The following is a 23057-nucleotide window of genomic DNA, read 5'->3' on the forward strand; positions in this document are numbered from 1 at the left end:
TGAAGGGGGGAGAAAGCAAGCAGTGATAGCAAGTTCCCAGGGGATGAAGTGCTTCATTAGATGAAGTGGTCAAAGTAGTACTATCTGAAGGATCATTGAACTGAGATCTAAGTAAAGAAAAGGAACCAGCCAGCTGGAGCTCTCAGAAAGGGGCATTCTGGGCAATGAGAACACCATGTGCAAAGGCCCTGAGGAAGGAACACACTGGCACACTCCAGGAACAGAATGAAGGCCAGTGTGGCTACCGCGTGGCGTGGCAGCAAAACAGGGGTTAGAGATGACGTGGGAATGCTGGAGAGAGGTCAGATAGAGTAAGACATGGGCAGGAAGTTTGGGTTTTTCTCTGTCTTTGTTACTCCTAGTGTGGTCCAAGAGTACTGCCTCGCCTGGGAGCTTGGTAGCAATGCAGTCTCCCCACCCCAGAACTGAATTACAACCTGGATTTTAGCTAAGAGCCCCACGTGACTTGAATGAATTTTGAAGTTTTGGAAGCATAGCTCTCTAAGTACGTGGAAGGAAAACCACATTCCTTGAGAGGTGTTTTAAGAGCTTCCTCTGGGGGTGGAACTGCCCCGGTCGTCCAGTAGCTAAGACTCCGTGCTCCCAATTCACAGGGTCTGGGTTCGATCCTTGGTCAGGGAACTACATCCCACATGCAGCAACTAAAGATCCCACACACCGAAATAAGACCCAGTGTAGCCTAATAAATATTTTTCTAAAGAAAAGACTCCTCTGGGGAGTTCCCTGGTGGCCTAGTGGTTAGGATTCTGGGCTTTCACTGCTGTGGCCTGGATCCAATCCCTGGTCTGGGAACTGAGATCCCAGAAGCCTGAGGCTGGGCCAAATAAAATTAAAATTCCTGTGGCCACCACACGGAGAGTGGATGGTCAAGAGGCAGGGGCAGAAGCAGAGATGCTGAGTTTGAGACTGCTGCAACAGTCCAGACGAGGTGTGGGAGCAGGAGTAGGGAGGCAGAGGAGGAGACAGAGCAAATAGAGGGGATGGAGGACACGTTTTGGGGACAGAGTCAACAGGGCAAGCTGATGGGTTCAGTGTTGAAGGAGGAAAGAAATGATTCCTTCCATCCTTTGCTCTTCCAAAGACACTTTGGGGCGATATGGGAGGAGCCGTCGAGCCCTACCCTGGAGTCAGGTGTGGCCACAGCCTCTTTGCCACGCCCACCAACCTCCCTTTCCCACCTCCACCCCCAACTCAGGACTCGGCAGTATTGTCTTAGAACCTAGGACAGTGCAGGCAGAACTTTGGCTTCCTGGATCTCAGCTGCAGTTACGTTGTCCAGGAAATTCATGGAGCTGTCCTGGAGAGGTGAGCTCTGTTATTACACACTCTCGTGCTCATTCAACCACGTATTCATTCATTCATTCAGCAAATGTTTACTGAGCCCCCAGTATGTGTTCAGTGCTCTGCCAGACTCTGGGAATAGAGCAATAAACAGTATATCCCTTTATATAAAGGATATACAAAGTCCTTATAAAAGGACTTTGACTTGAGCTCAAAGTCGCCTGTGTTGTCTTCCTGAGGCCCATCCCTTGGGCCTCTGATGACCTCAGAGGGAAGTATGAATTCCTGAAAGAAGGCCTATGAGGTCCTTCATTTCCAGGCCCTATATTTCTCTTCAAGGCATCTACTACCCAAAACTTTTCTGAGTCAGTGTCTCGATTTAAGGATATAATGAAAATATAATTATCTTTCCAGATAAGTCATACATGTCTACTCACAAGAAGCCCCATCCCAATATGCATTGTGATACAACTTCAGGAGGTTTGTAGGTTCCTTTAAGCGTAGCCTTGAACTCTGGGGCTGTAGGCAAGGCTAGGAGCCCCGCTCAACTGCTGATCCTCACTGCCTTTATGCAAGTCTTGTCACCACGCCTTTGCTCCAGCTGTCATTTCTGCCCACGGTCCTTTCTCTCCAACACCCCACGTGCGTTTCTTTTTTCACTGTGTTCATGTAGGATCTTCCCTTGTGGCATGCAGGCTTAGTTGCTCTGTGGCATGTAGAATGCTAGTTCCCTGATGAGGGATTGAACCTGTGTCCCCTGCATTGCAAGGTGGCCTTTTAACCATTGGACCACCAGAGAAGCCCCATCCCAAAATGCATTTCTACCCATCCTGTAGCTCTCGTTCATGTGCCCCTCCACCCACCCCCTTTCCCACAATAGAAGCAATCGCTAACTTCCATATTCCATAGGACTTTGCATAGATCACTTATCTTTGGTTCTCTCCCTGCCTGTTTCCCTGACTAGATAGTGAGTCTTCTTGGATTCAGATAGACTCTGTATGACCTTGGGCAAGTTTTTCAACTCCCTGAGCTTTTATTTCCTCCTTTGAAAAAATGAGGATAAATAGTCTCTCCCTCCAGGATGGCTGAGAAGGGTAGAAGAAATAAAGCAGATAGCCCTGATATACAGCAGTGCTTAACATATGTTTGAATGAACAAAGGATGGATTGCATTTTACAGGTCAAGAAACCAGGGCCTCTGTTCATGGACACTGAGCCCTGTGGCCTTAAGTGTTCATTCTAGGAGACATCACCACCACCTGCGCCATACGGTCAGAACCAGCTCTGGGGCAGGTCACAAGAAGAAGCCACGTTGACAAGTGGCCTTCTCAGCCTGAAACAGAAGACACACAAATTGTCACAGCCTTTTCAGGCCAAATGGCAGGAGAGGACTATTCTGGGAGATGCAGGGAGAAACTAGTCCAAGGAAGGCCGGGAGGTGATGAGGGTACCCTCCTTGCTCCCAGTGACCTCGTCCAAACCATTTATCCTCTTTGGCTTCCAAGTTCTTGCTTGTCCTTCTGAAGCCGCTGGAGTCCACCATGTGCTCCCCAACTTTGTGGTTTCTTGTACCAAAATCTCCCCATCACGTCAAGTCTTCTGTTGTGACTTTCCTCTCCACGTCTGTTATTGTTTAGTCACAAAGTAGTATCTGACTCTTGGCAACTTCATGGACTATATAGCCGGCCAGATTCCTCTGTCTGTGGGATTTCCCAGGCAACAATATTGGAGTAGGTTGTCATTCCCTTCTTCAGGGGATTTTCCAGCCCAGAGATTGAGCCCATGTCTCCTGCCTTGGCTGGCAGATTCTTTTCTGCTGAGCCACTTAGGAAGCCCTCTCCACCTCTGTGCTACATCAAAACCCCGTCCATTTCCACTAACACCTGCTCATGGCCTTCCTTCCCTTCTTACCCCCTGCAGATTCCGTGCTCCACCATGACTATCACTGCCCAGTGAATCCCCTCCATAAACCACCCTTCTCTCCCCACCCTCTGCACCTGGCCGGGTCCAAGCCCTTGTAAAACCCTACCCTCCACCTTCTCCAAGCCTGTGCTCAAGCAGCTGGGTGCTGGGGAAAAGCATGCAGCCTTGCTGATGGCTGCTGTTTAAATTCATGACCACAAACCTCAAATTGGCACTCTTCGTGCCTGGCAAGCCTACCAACCTTTCCTAGAAAGTTTATTTTCCTGTTCTCGGGGATGGCTGTTCTATACTTTCCTCTGTCTCCCCAAGCACCGCTGCACCCCTCAGCAGATGTCCTTGAGAAGGGTGCACCAAGAAGCCATCAGACCAAATCTGCCCATCCTCCTGCCCGTGCCTCTGCTCCCTGCCTCTCCTCCTGCAGCCAGCCCAAGGCACCACCTGCTGCTTGGACTCTGGAGCCATCCCTTGCAGCAGGCCTAGGGCCTCCACCAGGAAGAATCCTACTTCTCTCAACATCAGCACCTTCTCCCTTTCTGCCTTATCGTTCTCTTTTGCGCGCACACACACATGTTCTAATAACTTCCTTCAGGAAAGAGAGAGAGGGAAGGAAGCAGGGGGGAAAGGAAGAGAGAGAGGGAAGAAGGAAGAAAAAGAGGAAGGAAGGAGGGAGGGAGGGGAAGCACACCACTGCATCAGTTGAGGTTCTAGCAGGGAAACAGAATTCGCGTAGAGGACTTAACTGACATCAAAGAAAGGACTACTTACAAAGTTAAAGGAAGAATCAAGGATATTGGGCACCCAGAGACAAACCAAGCTCAGTGGGTGTGATAACTCCTAGCTCAGAGGGAGCCAGGGGAAGAAATAGTGTTCTGAGAGCCAAGGAGGAGGGGCAGCCCAGAAGGACCTGCAGGCATAGAGCACACAGCTCCTGCCCCAAGACCAGATGCGGAAGCAGCAAGGGAGGAGTACGAGGCAGAACGCGGACCTCCCTTATCTCCAGCCTTCATTTGACTCTCCTGCCTTTGCCTTCCCTGGGCTGAAGCCATCTGGTGCATGCTAACAGAATAGTTCAGGTGATGCAGTGCAGAAGCGTCACCCTCCCAGCCCCCAGCATGGAACATGAGCAGAGAAGGGGTCTTGAAGGGAGACTGGCCAGCACACCTTCCCTCGACCCCACACTCCCTCCCAGCTTCTGCCCCATTTCTTTGACAACACTCACAGCAAAACTTCTTGGAGGAGTTATCTTCACCTCTCATGATTTTTCCAAACCACTAGTCCAGCTCTTGTCTCCATTGGACAGCCTGACAAACTTTCCACGGGAATTCCTCTTCTCAAGGTCACAGTGGCCTCCACTTTCCCAAGCCTGAGAGACAGCCTCTCAAGCACGCTTACCACACACTCCTTTGTTGAAACAATTCTCTTGGCTTCCTGGTCCCCGATGCCTCAGGTTTTCCTCCTCCCCTTGGGCTACTCTTTCTTGGTCTTGCTTGGAGGCCACCCTCACCTTCTGCATTAGCTCCACACAGAGCCCAGTCCCAGGCCTCTCCCTCTTCTCCATGTGGGCCATCACCTTTGTATCTCTCTGTGGTTGACCAGATGCACGGGGCCTTCTTGTCCTTCAGTTCTCTGCTCAGATGCTGCCTTCCCAGAGAGGCTGTCTCTGACCAAACTCAGCAGAGCAACCACTCCCTGCCCCGTCACTGTGTCATGCTGCCTTATTTGCTTCCTTCATCAACTTTATCACTGTTTGTCCACCTGGTTGGTTTAGGGATTTGTTTCCTTGTTTATACAGGCACTAGTTATCCAGAAGCCTTGCCCATTGCTATATCCCTAGGACTTCATGCATGGTTGACAGTAGCAAAATAGGAGGGAAGGAGGCAGACCACACCTTTAAAAGAATGACATAGGACATGACACACATTGGTTCAGTTCAGTTCAGTCGCTCAGTCGTGTCCGACTCTTTGCGATCCCATGAATTGCAGCATGCCAGGCCTCCCTGTCCATTCCCAACTCCCGGAGTTCATTCAGACTCACATCCATCGAGTCGGTGATGCCATCCAGCCATCTCATTCTCTGTCGTCCCCCTTTCCTCCTGCCCCCAATCCCTCCCAGCATCAGAGTCTTTTCCAATGAGTCAACTCTTCGCATGAGGTAGCCAAAGTACTGGAGTTTCAGCTTTAGCATCATTCCTTCCAAAGAAATCCCAGGACTGATTCTCCTTTAGAATGGACTGGTTGGATCTCCTTGCAGTCCAAGGGACTCTCAAGAGTCTTCTCCAACACCACAGTTCAAAAGCATCAATTCTTCGGCGCTTAGCTTTCTTCACAGTCCAACTCTCACATCCATACATGACCACTGGAGAAACCATAGCCTTGTCTAGATGGACCTTAGTCGGCAAAGTAACGTCTCTGCTTTTCAATATATTATCTAGGTTGGTCATAACTTTCCTTACAAGGAGTAAGCGTCTTTTAATTTCATGGCTGCAGTCACCATCTGCAGTGATTTTGGAGCCCCCAAAAATAAAGTCTGACACTGTTTCCACTGTTTCCCCATCTATTTCCCATGAAGTGATGGGACCAGATGCCATGATCTTCATTTTCTGAATGTTGAGCTTTAAGCCAACTTTTTCACTCTCCTCTTTCACTTTCATCAAGAGGCTCTTTAGTTCCTCTTCACTTTCTGCCATAAGGGTGGTGTCATCTGCATATCTGAGGTTATTGATACTTCTCCCAGCAATCTTGATTCCAGCTTGTGGTTCTTCCAGCCCAGCATTTCTCATGTTGTACTCTGCATAGAAGTTAAATAAGCAAGGTGACAATATACAGCCTTGACCTACTCCTTTTCCTATTTGGAACCAGTCTGTTGTTCCGTGTCCAGTTCTAACTGTTGCTTCCTGACCTGCATATAGGTTTCTCAAGAGGCAGGTCAGGTGGTCTGGTATTCCCATCTTTTTCAGAATTTTCCACAGTTTATTGTGATCCACACAGAAACATTGGTTAGAACTTAAGAAATCAACCCTGAATATTCATTGGAAGGACTGATGCTAAAGCTCCAGTACTTTGGCCACCTGATGCAAAGAGCCAACTCATTAGAAAAGATCATGATGCTGGGGAAGATTGAGGGAAGGAGGAGAAGGGGGTGACAGAGAATGAAGTGGTTGGACAGCATCATCGACTCAATGGACAAACTCAGGTAGATGGTGAAGGACGGGAAGCCTGGCCAGATGCAGTCCATGGGATTGCAAAGAGTCGGACACGACTGAGCAATCGAACAACAAATCCAAGATGGTGGATGAGCGGACCTTGAGCCTCATTATACGCTCATGGTAATATATTAGCATCTAAATGCCACACCCACCAGTGTCATGACAGTTCTGAGGCCAACCATAAAAGGCCAGAAAGTGGCCCAATTCCTGGAAATCTCTGCCACTTCTCAGAAATAGTTGGAATAATCCTGTTCATTTCACAGGCTTGTGAAATTCCAAACCCATAAAAACTAACCACCCTGTATTTTGGGGCCACCTAAGATGGCCCACACTCTGTGGAGTGTGTTTCTCTCTAAATAAATCCACTTCTCACCTATCACTTTGTCTCCCACTGCATTCTTTCTGCGATAAGACATCAATAACCTGAGTTTCATTAAATGCCAAAACCAGATGTGTGATCTCAGTTAAAAGACTACGGGGTTCGAGTTCCAATCCGAGTTGCATGGTTTCCACAAGCACTAAATAAATAGCTGTTGAATGAATGGTCAGGAACCTGTTTTGCTATTGTAAAACTAAATTTCTTGATAGGCACTTAAATATTCTCCTGGGTCTTTTAAAAGAAACCTCCTTTCCTCTTAACTTTATACTCACATACATTCCCAGGTGGTCCTAGTAGTAAAGAACCCACCTGCCAATGCAAGAGGCACAAGAGACTCAGGTTCAATTCCTGGTCAGGAAGATCCCCTGGAGAAGGGAATGGCTACCCACTCCAGCATTCTTCCCTGGCGAATTCCATGGACAGAGGAGCCTGGCGGACTACAGTCCCCGGGGTCGCAAAGAGTGGGACACGACTGAAGTGACTTAGCACGCACGCAAGCATGCCTCCTCTACCTCCTCTAACATCACATGTGAAAGTAACCTGAGCCGAGAATCTGGCCATATGGATTTGGAAGTAAATGAGGTCCCGTGTTAATATCAGATAATCCTGTAAAGTGAAGACTCAGGGTGAGAACATCTCTCTGCCCTCTTTGGTTCTAGCCTAGGAGGCAGCAGAGGGAGTCGTCAAGGGCCATTGCTGTGGAATAAGGCAGACCAGGTTTAAATTCCATTTCTAATCCTCAGTCCCAGTATGACCTCGACCAAGCCACTTTATCTCTCTGAGTCTCAATGTTCTCCTGCATAAAGTGCCCGGGTAAGGCTGTCAAGAGGGCTTAAGGGGACAAGACGCAGAAAGCCCTCAACCTGTGAGCCTGGCACAGGACACTAATTAGCATCAATCATTTCCAGAATTATGATGGAATTCTTTTAGTTCCAGAAGTTTCTCTGTGATCACAGTTGCAAAAGGGAGTGATGAACACAGGGAGTTGAGTTAAGGTTGAGCTGTTTCTGGAAGGTTGTTTGGAAGGGAGTGGGAAATGACTAGAAATATAAATTACTGTACTATCCTGTCCAGGGTCAAAGCACTGAAAAGATGGCAGTGTCCATTCCCACAACCATGAGTCAAAATCAAAACAAAAATCAGGAACTTACCTGGTGGTCCAATGGTTAAGAATCCACTTGCCAATGCAGGGAACACTGGCTCGATCCCTGGTCAGGGAGGATTCCATGTGCCAAGGAGCAACTAACTCGTGTGCCACACTACTGGTACCCATGCCCTCTACAGCCTGTGAGCTGCAGTTACTGAGACCTGCGAGCCTAGAGACCTCGTGCCACAAAAAGAGAAGCCAGAGCAATGGGCAGCCTGCACACGCTCACCACATGAGCAAGGTGAGCTCACCCCTTGCTCACCACTGCTAGAGAAAGCCCAGGCACAGTGACAAAGACCCAGCACACCCAAAAATAAAATTGACTAACTAAATTTAAAAAATTAAAAATATAAAGACCATGAATCACTAAATCTGAATATATGAAATGAAAACAGCTTCTTTTGAGATTCTCTGATTGCGTAACTCTAGATACATTCATTGAAGACTGCATAACTAGATACATTCATTGAAGACAAGCTTTTTATTTATCCAGCGCCCCTTCTGTGTTCACTACCTCCAGGTCACCCAGCACCCGTTGGATTCCAGGTTCAAAAATTCCTAGGATCTGAGTGCCAAGAGCTATTTCTCCCACCTGTAATATAATTAATGATAATATATTACATTTCTACTGTCCCATCATTCTGAACTCTTCAGAATTCTTTGATGTATACTAATTTGCTTAAACTCCACATCTCCAGGATATGGTTAGTATCTCCATGGGCTTAAATCCAAAGATATTATGTGGTTGCCAGGGGTCACCCTCTCATTCCCAGAATAACCAGAAAAGTATCTTCAGTCCCTGAATCTATCAAATCACAAGCCAAATGACCTTCAAATTACCCTTTGTCCAGAAACCAGCCACTCACCTTTATTCATTCCATCCAACTTACCGCTCTGGATTCAGTTGCCACCTCCTCCTGGAAGCCCTCCCTCTCCTTCTGACTCGCCCAGCTCACTTCTTCCAAGCTGGTAAAATCCTGAGATCCTCATAACTTGCCCCCAGCATCATAAGACATCCCTGAAACACTTCGTTTCTTCATCTCCCTCCTACACTGGACTGGGTACCCAATGCTCCCAAAGGTGTGTGGGTCATTTTTTAATTAAATGAGCCAATTTAATTAGTAAATGGATCTTTCTCAAGATGAATTTAATATCCAGGGAGGACTTGTTTTATTGGAAATAGAGGCAACTCTGACCTAGTCCCAGGCAGATGGCAAAGGCTTGAAAATGTTTTCTTGTGCCACCTCCATCCCATAAACACAACCCTCACCCTGATAACTGTGGGCCTCCGAATGCCATCATTTGAGAATAATTTATTGTCTATTTTTTTAACTGATCTTATTCCCCTGTTAAGTCGCTTAGTTGTGTCTGACTCTTTGCAGCCCCATGGACTGTACACCAACCACCAGGCTCCTCTGTCTGTGGGATTTTCCAGGCAAGAATACTGGAGTGAGTTGCCATTTCCTTCTCCAGGAATTGAACTCAGGTCTTCTGCATTACAGGTGGATTCTTTACCGTCTGAGCCACCAGGGAAGGTGCTAGCCGGGACTAAAGTGAGGCTCATGCATGGTTAAGTGCCTAAGAGGGGAAGGGCTACTGAAAGATGCTAGTTCCTACACTTATGACAAACCTACAACTATTAAGCGTTTTATGAAGGCTGAAATGCAGCAAACCTGCCTCTTTTTCCTTTGTCCCCAGGCCTCTGAGAGGGTTTCAGGGCTCAGAAGCACGAAATGAGGTCACATTTCTCTTGAATAGCACAATTACAAGGACTTGAGACATTCACCCTCCTTAATCACAGGCTTCGGCCAGGCCCTGTCCCTGAGGGTGGCCAGGCCTCTGCTCTGGGCACCAAGCCTGTTGCACAAGCCTGCAGGCTCAGGGATGGGCCTCAGGCAGTCCCCAGTGCTAGGTGCCTGGTCGAGAAGGGCTCCAACCATCCCTAAGATGCTCTCATTGCACAGCTAAAACCAGAAGGCAGGTTTAGCCATTCTTTAGATGGGTCAGAGAAAACCTACTATCTTTAGCTAACATGTCCTTACATTGTCTTGAGCACTTTCACTGCATCCCCCGGGAGCCTCACCCACTCTAGGAGGGAAGGGCAATTAACCACTAATGCCTAGTTACACAAGGAAACCAAACCTGAGGACAATGACTACATCTCCCTGGCTGCTCCTTCTGGGTCTCTTTACGGGGCCTCCCTCATGCTCCAGTCTCCATGTGCAGAGGCCTGGGGCAGGCCTTGGTCCTCTGTTCCTCTCGGGGCTCACCTAGCCATCTCATCCAGGAGCTGACCTTGCCCCAACCTCCAGGTTCCTCTCTGAGTATCCCTGTGGATTCTTTTTCTTCCTTTCTTTCTCTCTTCCTTTCTTCCTTTTTCTGCCACACTGCAGCAGTATTTGGGGTTTTAGTTCCCCGACCAGGGATTGAACCAGCAGCCCCTGCAATTGGAAGCACAGAGTCCTAACCATGGACCACCAAGGAAGTCCCTCCCTGTGGATTTCTAACAGACAAATTCAAACTCACTGTGTATAAGAAGATCTCCCTATTTCCCCCACCTTCAGCTTGCTGTTCCCACAGTCTTCGCCATCTCAGACAATGGCAACATCATTCTGCTACTTGCTGGGCCAAAAACGTCGGAATCATTCTTTATTTATTTATTTTTTTTACTCTCTTCACTTCACAACATATGGTATCTTAGTTCCCCAGCCAGGGATTGAACCTGGGCCTCCACAGTGAAAGTGCCGAGTCCTAACCACTGGACTTTAGGGATATCCCCAAAACATTAGAATAATTCTTGATTCTTCTGTTTCTTTCCCCCACGTCCAATGCAATCCTGTCTGCTACACTTAAAAGACATGTGTGTATACGTGTGTGTGTGTGTGTGTGTGTGTGTATCCCCTGCTAGATGGCCAGTTCTATGAAGTTGAGTCTGTGATCATTTTGTTCACCACCAGGCCCCCAGCATGTAACCCACAGCCTGGCACAGGGCACACACTAATGGAATACTAGTTGAAAGAGAGACAAAGGAAGGATGGAAGGAGGGAGGGAGGAAGAGAAACTCCATCCCTGAGCGCTGTTAGTAACAGGGAGACGATTGAACATGTGCCTTAACTGATTGAATCAGACACGTAAATAGAGGCCCATATGTCAAGGTTCTGTTTGTTCTGTGACAGTGTAAAACCAGCGCATTTTTCAAGGTGGAAACAACAAACAACACAAAGCCACAGAGTCCTCACCATGGCAAGACCTTCTGCTCCTTGATCAGAGTGAGACTCTCTGTGAATGCGATCCAGGTGGGAGGAGCGGGCGGGCCCCTGAGTACAAATGGACCCGGTCTGAGTTCGGGAGTTGGGATCCAGCGGTCAAGCTGGAGGTCAGGAACCAAAGGCAAGGAGATCAGAGGTAGATTAATTACCTCGGCTACAAGTTAGTAGTTAACTTGTTTAAACTCCACAGTAAGTCTGTGAAGTTAGGAAATGTTATCCCCATTTTAGAGATGAGAAAATTGAGGCATTTGCTTAGTGTCACAAAGTTTCAAACCCACAGTTCTGGGTATGGTTTTTTTGTTTGTTTATTTGTTCATCTTTGTTTCCTTTTATTTTGGGTGATGCTACACAGCTACAGCATCTTAGTTCTCTGACCAGAGATTGAACCCAGGCCCTGACAGTGAAAGCGTTGAGTCTCAACCACTGAAATACCAGAGAATTCTCACAACTACAGTTTGTGCCCAGATCCACCTGACCCCAACAACCGCACTCCTGTAGCTTCTCTGAACAAGAGGCGTAGGCACCACCTGCAGCTGGGGAAACAGACCTGAGGCTTTGGAAGTCAGAGCATCCTTGGGCATCATCTGCTGAGTTTGTCTGTCCAACAGCCCTCCTCTGGCAACACACCACTCTTTCCTCTTTCCAGGGGAAATTCATTCTGTGAGGTTCTGGGGAGCTGACCCTGCCCCCCTCTCACCCCAGATCCTAAAGGAAGACACACATTCCGTCAGAATACCCATCCCTACCTGCACAGCTAATGCTGTCGAAGCAGGGCTGTGATTCAGCAGGATCAATCAGAGGCCTTCCCTGAAGTTTTGTGCTGAATCTACTGGGGAAGGTGGTCTTTCCCACAGAGGTTCTAAGTGTGTGGGAAACAGCAGTGGAGCTGCCACGGGACATCTTTCTTGCTATGTGAACTGGGGACTCAAAGAGGGCAGCAGATAAGACAGTGGGTGCTCTAAAGCCTTGTGTGAGCCTCACCTGCCCTGCCCTTGGGCTACCCAGATACACAAATTAATCAGTTCTCCTTTTGACTTAAGCAGGAGAAATGTAGGCACACGGGAATGGAGAAGATGAGAGGGCAGAACAGGAGCCCAGCAAAGCCTGGACCAACACAAGCAGGATGGAAGGGGGTCGGGGGCGGGGGAGGGAGGGCAAACAGAGTCTCAACTCAATTTGCTGCCATCCCGACACCCACCCAGCAGCCTGCCGTGTGACTTTGTACCCGGGGTGTACTTCTCTGATCTCAGGCCTGCCATCTGCGGAGGGATGTACTCATTTGCTAAACCACAGCAGAGACTGCTTGTTCCTGGGAAACTGCAGAGAAATGGGACATTTTCCAGCGAAATAAATGAAAAGAGATTGTTCCCAGTCTAGAGAGGGAGGAGGGACCACACATTTTCCGAGTCCCTCGTGAGCGTCAGATACAGCCACTAGGTGCCTTATCTGCTTAACAGTAAGCTACTAAACTAAAGGTGGATACTCAATGGGTATCACTTGCTCAAAAGGGAAATATTTTTGGAACGAATGTAACACTTATCTCAATTGATCCTCATAAAAGTCCAAGGAGAAGAGCATTAGAGACAAAGAAACTGGGACATTCCCTGGTGGTTAGGACTCCGGGCTTCCGCTGCAGGGGCCTGGGTTCCATCTCTGGTTGGGGAACTAAGGCAGAGGAAACCGACTGTCCATCAGGGTCGGAAACTCCCCCGAAGTCACAGAGTCGGTGTGACCAAAGCAGAATTCAGTGCTTACTTTTCAGGCCTGAGAACTTGCCCTCTTGCCATTATCCTAGACCAAGAGGAAATATCACTGCTATAGAACATACCATGTGGGGCCTCCAGGAACTAGAACAGAGCAGTTGGAAAGAGCAGTTGAATTATATGACTTCTATAAATTGGATTGAAAGCATTAGATGATGAAGGCTGTGTAGCTGCTGAGATGGAGGAGAAAGCCACACTGGCAGGGGGGCGGGGGCGGGGCATGGTGGCACCCAGTCAGGGCCAAGGAGGACTCTGAGAGGAGGTGGAGAGGAGCCAGTGTTGAAACACAAAGTGATAACCGAAAGAGGCTTGGAATGAAGGATTTATCTGAAACTGCTGGCCTTGAGGATAGGATTCTTCTTGCTTGGGAAGGAGAGAGTAGCCAAAAGGTGGCTACGGTCAGGAGTGCCCGAGACTGCCAGAGGCGTAGGGTCTCTGCCTGGGGAATGAGAAACAAAGCAACAGAGACTCAGGGTAGACTAGAGGGAGCCTCCTGCAGGACAAGTGAGGGAGCCCTGGGCTGGGTGGATGAGAAAGCTTAGAGACGGGAGGGGCTCCTGGTTCAACGTTAGAGCTAGGGTCAGCCAGCCTGGGTTGGAATCACACAGCTCAGCCTGTCACTAACTGTGTGACCCCATGTTACATCCTTCTGAGCCTCCATTGGCATCTAAGAGTCAGTTGTTGTTGTTTAGTTGCTAAGACGTGTCTGACTCTTTGTGACCCCATGGACCGCAGCCCACCAGGCTCCTCTGTCGTCCACTGTCTGCTGGAGTTTGCTCAGATTCATGTCCATTGAGTCAGTGATGCTGTCTAACCATCTCATCACCTGTCAGCCCTTTGTCCTTTTGCCTTCAGTTTCTTTCCCAGCATCGGGGTTTTTTCCACTGAGTCAGCTCTTCACATTGGGTGGCCAAAGTACTGGAGCTTCAGCTTCAGCAACAGTCCTTCCAATGAATATTCAGGATTGATTTCCTTTAAGACTGACAGGTTTGATCGCCTTGCAAACAAGGGACTCTTGAGCCTTCTCCAGCACCACAATTCGAAAGCATCAATTCTTCAGCGCTCAGCTTTCTTTATGGTCCAACTCTCATATCCATACATGACTACCAGAAAACCCATAGCTTTGATTATACAGATCTTTGTCAGCAAAGTGATGTCTCTGTTTTTTTAATACACTATCTAAACTTGTCATAGCTTTCTTTCCAAGGAGCAAGCATCTTTTAATTTCTTGATTGCAGTCACCATCCACAGTGATTTTGGAGCCCAAGAAAATAAAATCTATCACTGCTTCCACTTTTCCCCCTTCTATTTGCCATGAATCAGTACAATCCTTTTTTTTTTTTTTAAAGAATTCTTTTGATGTGGACCTTTTTTTTAAATTTTTTTTTTTTAAGAATCAAACTTTAATATTTCAAGGACACCCCAAATGAGTTACTGGCGGGGTTACAGAAGCTTCCATTCAAGCCACCACAGCGAGAATCAAGAATATTAAAGTTGAAGCAATCATCTCTTTGGATACATAAAATCTATATATTAAAGCGTGTCACAAAGTGCAAAAAGGGATGCATTCAGCAGAGCAAAAACAAGCAGCAGACTGATTGTCCTTACAAGAGGGCAGGGAAACTCATTTTGGAGTTCGCAGTGCCAGGAAATAGAGCTGCTTCAGGCAAAAAAAAAAGGGGGGGGGTTTCATTGATTCTTATTACAGCTAGCAAAGGCAAGCTCAAAGAAAATCAAGGTTCAGAATTCTCATGACTGTAGTTGGATTTGCAACAGAGAGCCTTTGGTCACTTCTCATATGTAGGCTGAAAAAGAAGCAGTGAGATTTTAGCCAGTGATTCTGACCCCAGGCTGACACCTCAGTGCCCAAGCTCTGAGCTCCTCAGGGAGGACGGCCTGGAATTGCTCCTGCACCAGCATTTCCACAATCTGCTCCTTCGTGTGAATATCAGGTCGCAGCCACTGTCCAGCAAGCTCTTGGAGATGTCTCAGGACATCCCTGGGCCCAGCTGCATCTTCATAGCGGAACTCCCGGAACCTCTGCCTGGAGGCTGCAGGGTTGAGAGGACTCCTTCGGGGCACGGTCTCCAGGTCATCTTCAGAGTCTTCATCCAGGCTCTCTGGTGGAACCTGGCCCTGGGGCGGCGCTATCAGGATGCCTTCTGGCTCCTTAGCCATCCTCTTATTTGGTGGTGACCTTATTTCATCATTCTGGACTTCTCCATCTCTTTGCATCTCTGGATACCCTTCAGTCTCCATCCTAGAACTCTGCAAAAGGATTTTTCAGACTCCTGCGCAGGTGCCCCTCGGAATGCCGGGTGAACGGGGGAAGGAGAGGAGCAAAACGCCAAGCCCCACCACCGGCTCCGGGAAAAAAGCGATGTGGACCATTTTATTAATTTGTTACAACATTACTTCTGTTTTATGGTTTGGCTTTTTGGTGAGTGGCTTGTGGGATCTTAGTTCCCTGGCCAGGGATAGAACCCATGCCCCACTGCAATGAAAATTCTTGTCCACTGGACTGCCAGAGAAGTCCCTCAGTACAATCCTTTACCAAGCCTGGCACAGAACTAGGTGTGTCGGGAAAACAACAAGTAGAACTTAAACCTTCTCCTTGGAGTCTGGGGTGGTGTGGGGGAGGGGCTGTCTCTCCTCCTCCTTCTCCTCCTTCCCCCCCAAGGGGGCTGGGTTCAGGGATGACTTCTCAAGCACGAAGATCCCTAGAGGGAAAAGGAGGGGAGGGGGCCTGAGTCCAGTGCCTTACCCTTGAGCCTTGTCTAAAACCCTTATCTGGGACTTCTGAAACTTTTTCTTGGGAGAAAGAAATATAAACTTCAGAACTTCCTTATTCTCTGTGCTGGGGGAAACAAATGTCTTAAATTAACCTTTGGGGCTCAAGCCCTTCTTTGGAAGGAAACACTTCCATGGACCTCGGCTGACCAGGGTTAGACCACATGTTGTTCTGGAGTGAGTGTGCGCAGATGGGGACTTCCCTAAATGTCTGTTGTTTCAGCTGCCCAACCCATGGGCTTTTTGTTAGAGCAACCCAAATGGGTTAAGACATGGCATTGTGGGAAGAGCTTGGTGATTCTTTGGTACCATCTCAAGAGGGTTGGTTGAGTCAGTGAAAACCAAAGGAATGTCCAAAAATTTTTTAAATATTTTATTTATGTATGTATCTGCTGCATCGGGTCTTAGTTGCAGCATGCACACGGGATTAGTTGAGGTATGCAGGATCTAGTTCCCTGACTGGGGATCAAATCCAGACCCAGGCATTGGGCGTGCAGAGTCCTAGCTACTGGACCACCAGGAAAGTCCTCAAAATGGTTTTATATTAGATTTTATCTGGTACAAACAAATCTTTACCTTGGACTTGAAAGTCTCTTTGGTGCCATAAGAAACTGGGGTTATTTGGGAAGAAATGTCAATGGGGAATACCCCATATGCTTTTTTTTTTTTTTTTTTTTGCTTGCTTGCAATTTCCTCAGGAGGGAAGACTGTAGTCATGAAGTGGTCTGATTTCTCATGCAGCAGATGGTTGGGAAGGGCTGGAGCACAGGGAGATGAGCCGCAGTGGAAGGGACAGTGGAGAAAGAATCTCTACTCCCTCATTTATGAGCTGAGAAATCTGAGAAGCTTACTTAACCTTGGGCTTCCCTGGTGGCTCAGATAGCAAAGAATCTGCCTGCAACGCAGGAGATCAGGGTTTAATCCCTGGGTCAGGAAGGTCCCCTAGAGAAGGGAATGACACCCCCCTCCAATATTCTTGCCTGGAGAATCCCAGGAACAGAGAAGCCTGGACAGCTATAGTCCAAGAGGTCGCAAAGAGTTGCAGACAACTGCGCGGACAAAGTGCACACACATCCTTAACCTCTTGGAAAGCCAGCTTCCTCATCCGTGAGGAATAAGTATCTTTCTCCTAAGGTGGTGAGGCAGGCGGGATGAATGAAAGAAGGAGATACCATACACAAGCCCCTAGGATGGACATAACTGTTGCGCAGTCAATGCTCACCTAGCGTCGGTTCCTCCCACCCACCTTGCCTCTAGATCCCAGGTTGCAATGCTGCAGAGGAGAGTCCAGGCTTGTAGGGGGAGGGCTTGGCCCACGAGCCCACTCACCTGCATTGCACCTCTGAGGTTTCATATTCCCAGGCTCCACAAATCACAGGAGAGAGACGTAGACAGGCTGGGCAGTCCACATTCCTGCTAAGGGCCCCACAGAACCAGCCATCTTCCAACCCAGCCTGGCTCAGCACTGTGGTACTTTCCCAACCTCTGCTCCTGTGTTTCTCTCATCCTGCTCCCAGTTTGGCTTCCCCTTCACCTCTGGCCTCTTTGGCTCAGGCCATGGGAAGGCAAACACAACTTGGACAATGAGGGAGGCTAAAGGCTGGACAAAATTACAGATGGGCAGTTGGAATTTTTTCTGATGTTTCTGTTCTCTGTCTAGGGATTTGTCTCTTTTATCATCATCATTTTATCTTCTAAGCAGGGCTTTACAGGAAGCTGGATAATCAACTCTGGGAGACAGAGTATATGACAAGCACAACTTACCCAGGACAATTAATGTCTGAGATTCCAACAAATAGTGTCCCATGTTCCACAAATTAATTAATATCCATAGGGGAAAAAAACTTTCCCTCTACCTTATATCACATACAAAACTTAATTCAAGATAGATCACAGATGTGCATGTAAAAGATCAAACTATAAAGCTTCTAGAAGAAAACATAGGAGAATATCTTCTTGACCTTGGGATAGGCAAAGATTTTTTTAGACAAGACGCTAAAGCATTAACTGTTTCCAAAAATCAATAAATTTGTCATGATCAAAATTTAAAGGACCCAAAGACACACTTCGGGGAGTAAAAAGGTACACCACAGATGGGGAGAAAATATTCACAGGAGATAAAGGCTGACAAAAGGTTCATATTTAAAACATATAAAAAACTCTTACTAAATCAACTTAAAAAAAAATAAACACCAGGGTCAAACAGATATTTCTCAAGAGAAAGCATACAGACGTCCAGTAAGCAAATGAAGTGTGCTGCCATTTTTTATTACCAGGTAAATGCAAGCTAAAACCACAATGAGGACTTCCCTGGTGGTCCAGTGGTTAAGATTCCACACTTTCGGGCACGAGTTCAATCCCTAGTCGGGGAACTAAGACCCCACAGCCTCATGGCATGGCCAAGGGGGGAAAAAAAAACCACAGTGGGTTACCACTTCATATTCTTGACTCAAAGTAAAAAGTCTAACAATTCCAGGTGTCAGGAAATGGACTACTACTCAGCCATATGAAGGAATGATGTCCAGAAACATGTGGCAACATGGGTGAGTCTCCCAAACGTTTTGTACTGAGTAAAAGAAGCCTCATGCAAGGATACAAGGGCTTCCCAGGAGACTCAGTGGTAAAGAATCTGCCTGCCAGTGCACGAGATGCGGGTTAGATCCCTGGATTGGGAATATTCCTGGAGGACGAAATGGCAACCCTCTCCAGTATTCTCGCCTGGGAAATCCCATGGACAGGAGAGCCCGGCAAGCTACGATCCATGGGGTCGCAAAGAGTCGGACACAACTTAGTGATTGAACACACACACACATGCAAGAGTACACTTTGTATAAATCCACTCCATTTACATGAAGTTCAAGAACAGGAAAAATTAATCTCTTAGTGATGGAAATCAGAACAATGATTGCCTCTGGGGAGTTGAGTACTGACTGCAAGGGCACCAGGCAACTTTCTGGGGTGCAGGCAATGTTCTTACTTTTCTTTTTTAACGTTCTTACTTTGATTTGCATGATGGTTGTATTGGACGGTATTTAAAAAATCTGTCATTTTTTCAACATATGAAAAATATACCCCTATTGAAAATATACAAAAGCTTAAAAAGTTGTAAAGCCTCCCTACAAAGATAAATGGAGAAATACATTTGTTATGCACAGTCTTTACTTATTTGATGTACAGGTGACCCTTGAACAATGCAGGTTCAAACTGTGTGGGTCCACTTGTATACTGATTTTTTTCTCAACAAATAGAGTACTCATATTTTCATTTTGGGCTTCCCCATTTTGGGCTTTTCTCAGTCATAAAGAATCCTCCTGCAATGCAGGAGACATGGGTTCAATTCCTGGGTCCATGGGTTCAATCCCTGGAGGCGGGCATGGCAACCCACTCCAGTATTCTTGCCTGGAGAATCCCATGGACAGAGGAGCCTGGCGGGCTACAGTCCTTCGGGCTGCAAAGAGTCAGACACGACTAAAGCAACTTAGAATGCACCCATTTTCATTTTACAGATCTTTAAGTTAACTAAGTGTAGGGAAAAGTTTGCATTTGAATAAAGATCACAATATGTGAAATCAAAAGAACTAGGGTTTGAGACCTGAAAATATCCAAACTGTTTAAGTTTCTCACCTTTGGGTAAGTCATTTATCAATTCTTCCCCATTCCACCTCCCACCCCATCGTTTTGTTTTTGTTTTTTTGGGTTTTTTTTGAGGCAAAGATAGCAGAACGTGGATTTTCAAATGCATGGGCCAGGCGGTGGGGGGTGTTGACACCCCTCACTCCCCAGCAGTTCAAGGGTCAACTGTATATTTTCATATACATGTTCCTCGTATTCAAAGTCCTAACTGGGATCTCTATTTTCTCCCCAGTTTTCCCCTCTATCATTCTCCCCCAGAGCCCTCTGCTCCAGCCCCACCAGCACTAGTTCCTTAAAGAAGCCAGACACATCCCCACCCCAGGCCCTTTGCACTCACTGTTCTCTCTGTCTGGAACCGTCTCCTCCCAGAGTCTGCCTTGCTCCTTCGCTTCCTCAGTTCTCTGATCAAATATGCCCCATCAGCGAACAACACACACATCCTCCCTTCTCTCTTTCCCCTTTGCTTCGTTTTTCTTCACTACCCTTACCACTCCTTGACATTTTGTACATTTATTTGCTTATTGTCTATCTCCTCTGCTAGAATGTCAGCTCCAAGAGGCGGGGCTTTGTTCTACTCACTGCTATTTCCCCGGGACTTGGAAAAAAGTGATCGCTACACATCTGTTAGGTATTTGGTCTCAGCGGGTACTTCCAGCCATCCTGAGAGATTTCTTTAAAGATTGTAACATTTAAAAAGGATAATAATTGTAAGCAGAAGGCCTGACACACAGTATAGTCAATACATGTGAGCTCTTTTAGCTCCCAAATTCTTCGCTAGGGTGCATAGGCAAGGTTTCATCATCTTCTCCCTTTTTTAAGTAAGAAAATAAAGTTCTGAATGGTGTAGTGACTTCCCAAGGTCACCCTACATATGGCATTTCTCAGTGGAGTCTGGCTCTTATAATGCAGATAACAACCATCAGTTAAATGGCCAAACTACACAATGGAAGGCAGAGATGTTAGCACAGGAACTAATTTGCTGACTAGTAATGGATACTAGGGGCCTTCCCTGGTGGCTCAGTGGTAAAGAACCTGCCTGCTAATGCAGGAGATGTGGGAGTCGTGGGTTCAATCCCTGAGTCAGGAAGATCCCTTGGAGAAGGAAATGGCAACCCCCTCCAGTATTCTTGCCTGGAAAATCCCCTGGACAGAGAAGCCTGGCGGGCTACAGTCCATAGTGTCACAAAGAGTCGGACAGGACTGAGCGCGCACACACACACAAAGGATCCTAGCCAAATAACTCCCCTCCTCCAGCTTCATGCCCTGGAGACATTGGCAGGATACATAGAACTCTCTATTAACTGCATGGGGAAGAAGGGAGGCATGGTGGTGCTGTCGATAACCAAACGTTCACCAGCATTTGACACCTGAACGTATCGCTTAATCACTTATATTCTTTTGACAGCAGACTTACCTTCCCAGTTACGAAGAATCTCAGTTACTTCCACATGAATTACCATGTCAACGCCATGTGCTTAATGTTTGCAGAACATATGAGTTTAGGGCAGAGAGATTAGGGGATAGGAAGGAGCTCAGATGATTTAAGGCAGCCACCAAGAGAATGAGCATGTGCCATCAAATCTAAACTATGAGTTCTCCAGGATGGAAAACAGCAAATCGCTGTGAGTAGGATAAACGAAAGTTAACAGACCAGCATTCCTTGGCCCTTTAAGTGCTCATGTTGGACCCATCTCAGTGTCTGATTTAGCTGGTAGCATAACCCAGCTGGCCTCTCACATCTTTTTATTACCCTTTTAATTCGGAATCACAAGCCCTGGCCCGTCTGACCTATTCCTCAAATTCTGCTGGTGACTTCATTGCCCTCCAGATCAAATGTTCCAGGCCTCTCTCCTCCCATCCGTGCAGTTTCAGCAAATCCAGCCTGATCCAGCTTCTAGGGATTTCACTCCCAGTGCCGATCCCAAGGGGGCATCTAATATGTAATAATGAAAACCCCAAAGCTGGGGAGGACTCTGCCACACAAAAACAGGACAGTCATCTTTTCCTAAATCTGCGATTTGTCATTTTTAGCAGGAGTCAAGAAGCCCTTTGGGAATCGAATAAAACCTGTGGACCATTTTCCCAGGGAAAAGCGCATTCATCCAAGTATTTAGGGGGTCCTGTGCCCCATGAGGGCTTCCCAGGTAGCCCAGGTGGTGAAGAATCTACCTGCAATGTGGGAGAACTGGGTTTAATCCCTGGGTCGGGAAGAATGCCCTGGAGGAGGAAATGGCAACCCACTCCAGTGTTCTTGCCTGGAGAATCCTATGGACAGAGAAGCCTCGTGGCCTACAGTTCATGGGGTCACAAAGAGTTGGATACCACTGAAGCAACTTAGCAGGGACACACATAGCCCATTAAGCCCTTCCGCAGGAACTGGATTAAGTACCTCTGCTTGAAGTGTAATAGCATCCTATTTTTCAGAGCCTGTGTTTTATTCCTTGAAACAGTTCAATGATCTGATGTTTTTCAACGTTAGGATAACTGGAGGGGGGGAAGGTTGTTCCCTCCCCCACTTAATTACAGAGGAGTTTGTGTTGGGAGAAGGCAGATTGAGTGGTAAATGAAGCTTGAGAATCATCTGGGAGAATGAAGATGAAAAGAATAGCTCAAGTCTCGTATTTTGCCAGAAGGAGAAGGAACACGGTGTCCTCATGTTCAAGGCTTGTTCTAAACTTAGCCAGCTCCCATGGTTCCAAAGTTTGCAAAATGAGCTCGCGCCGTCCTAATAAACACGCCATGTTGCAGTGACTCACAAGACAGCAGCCAGGTGTGGGATGTGGCTGCTTCTAGTCAACCAAACAAGGGACACAGATTGGGACATCCCCCCCTCAACACAGCAGGGATTTTCCGGGCTGCCCTCAAGAGCTGAAGAGGCTTGCTGGTGGCAGAACCCAACTTATCAATGCACAGAGAAGGAAATGAAAGCCTGGGGGGTCTAGGGAGTGAAGGACCAGGCAAGGTCAGACAGCAAGGGAGGGAGCCATCCTGGGGATATCATCCAATGAGACTTCACATCTCCTCGGAGATGTGAAGAGATGTTCATGCCCATCAGGGCGTAGAACCAGGGAGACAATGGTGCCACGTGGATACATCTAAGGAGGATGGCATTCCTAGGGACCAAGGGTATTCCTCTCCCTGTGATCTTACATATCTGGGCATTCATAGAAGGTGGGGGACTTCCCTGGTGGTCCATTGGTTAAGAATCCATCTGCCAGTGCAGGAGACATGGGTTCAATCCCTGGCTGGGGAAGAACCCTCATGCTGCAGAGCAGCTAAGCCTCTGCGCCACAGCTGCTGAGCCAGAAAGCTGCAACTACTGAACCCACACGCTGCAACACTGAAACCCATGCACCTAGAACCGATGCTTTCCACAAGAGGAGCCACTGTAATGAGGAGCCCAGGCACCACAACCTGAATAGTGCCCCCCTTCCTCGCTTCCAACCAGAGAAAGCCTTCACACAGCAACGAAGATCTAGTGCAGCCAAAAATAGATAAATAAATTTAAAAGAAATAAAAGGTGGGTTCTAGAAGGTGGAAAAGTAGTGGCACTCCTAGAAAGGGTGGGCAGTTTGGAGGGGCCAGGTGGACTTGGGATTTGCCACTGGATGGGAACACAGACACAAACAGGCATGGTCACTATAAAG

At 47.5% G+C, this 23057-nt stretch overlaps 1 protein-coding gene across 1 annotated transcript; it reads right to left on the reverse strand.

The window, feature by feature from the left end:
* Positions 1 to 14366: 14366 nt before the first annotated feature.
* Positions 14367 to 15354, reverse strand: LOC120866316 (SCAN domain-containing protein 1-like). The gene has a single exon (XM_040243971.1). It carries the CDS (start codon positions 15244 to 15246, stop codon positions 14815 to 14817), a length of 432 nt encoding a protein of 143 aa, XP_040099905.1. The 5' UTR covers positions 15247 to 15354; the 3' UTR covers positions 14367 to 14814.
* Between the last annotated feature and the right edge of the window lie 7703 nt (positions 15355 to 23057).

This window comes from Oryx dammah, unplaced genomic scaffold (genome assembly GCF_014754425.2).
Source record: "Oryx dammah isolate SB20612 unplaced genomic scaffold, SCBI_Odam_1.1 HiC_scaffold_8, whole genome shotgun sequence".
NCBI classification, from domain to species: Eukaryota; Metazoa; Chordata; class Mammalia; order Artiodactyla; family Bovidae; genus Oryx; species Oryx dammah.

Excerpts from the sequence above, each read along its gene's own strand:
- LOC120866316 (XM_040243971.1), bottom strand. The coding sequence starts at position 15,246 with ATGGAGACTGAAGGGTATCCAGAGATGCAAAGAGATGGAGAAGTCCAG.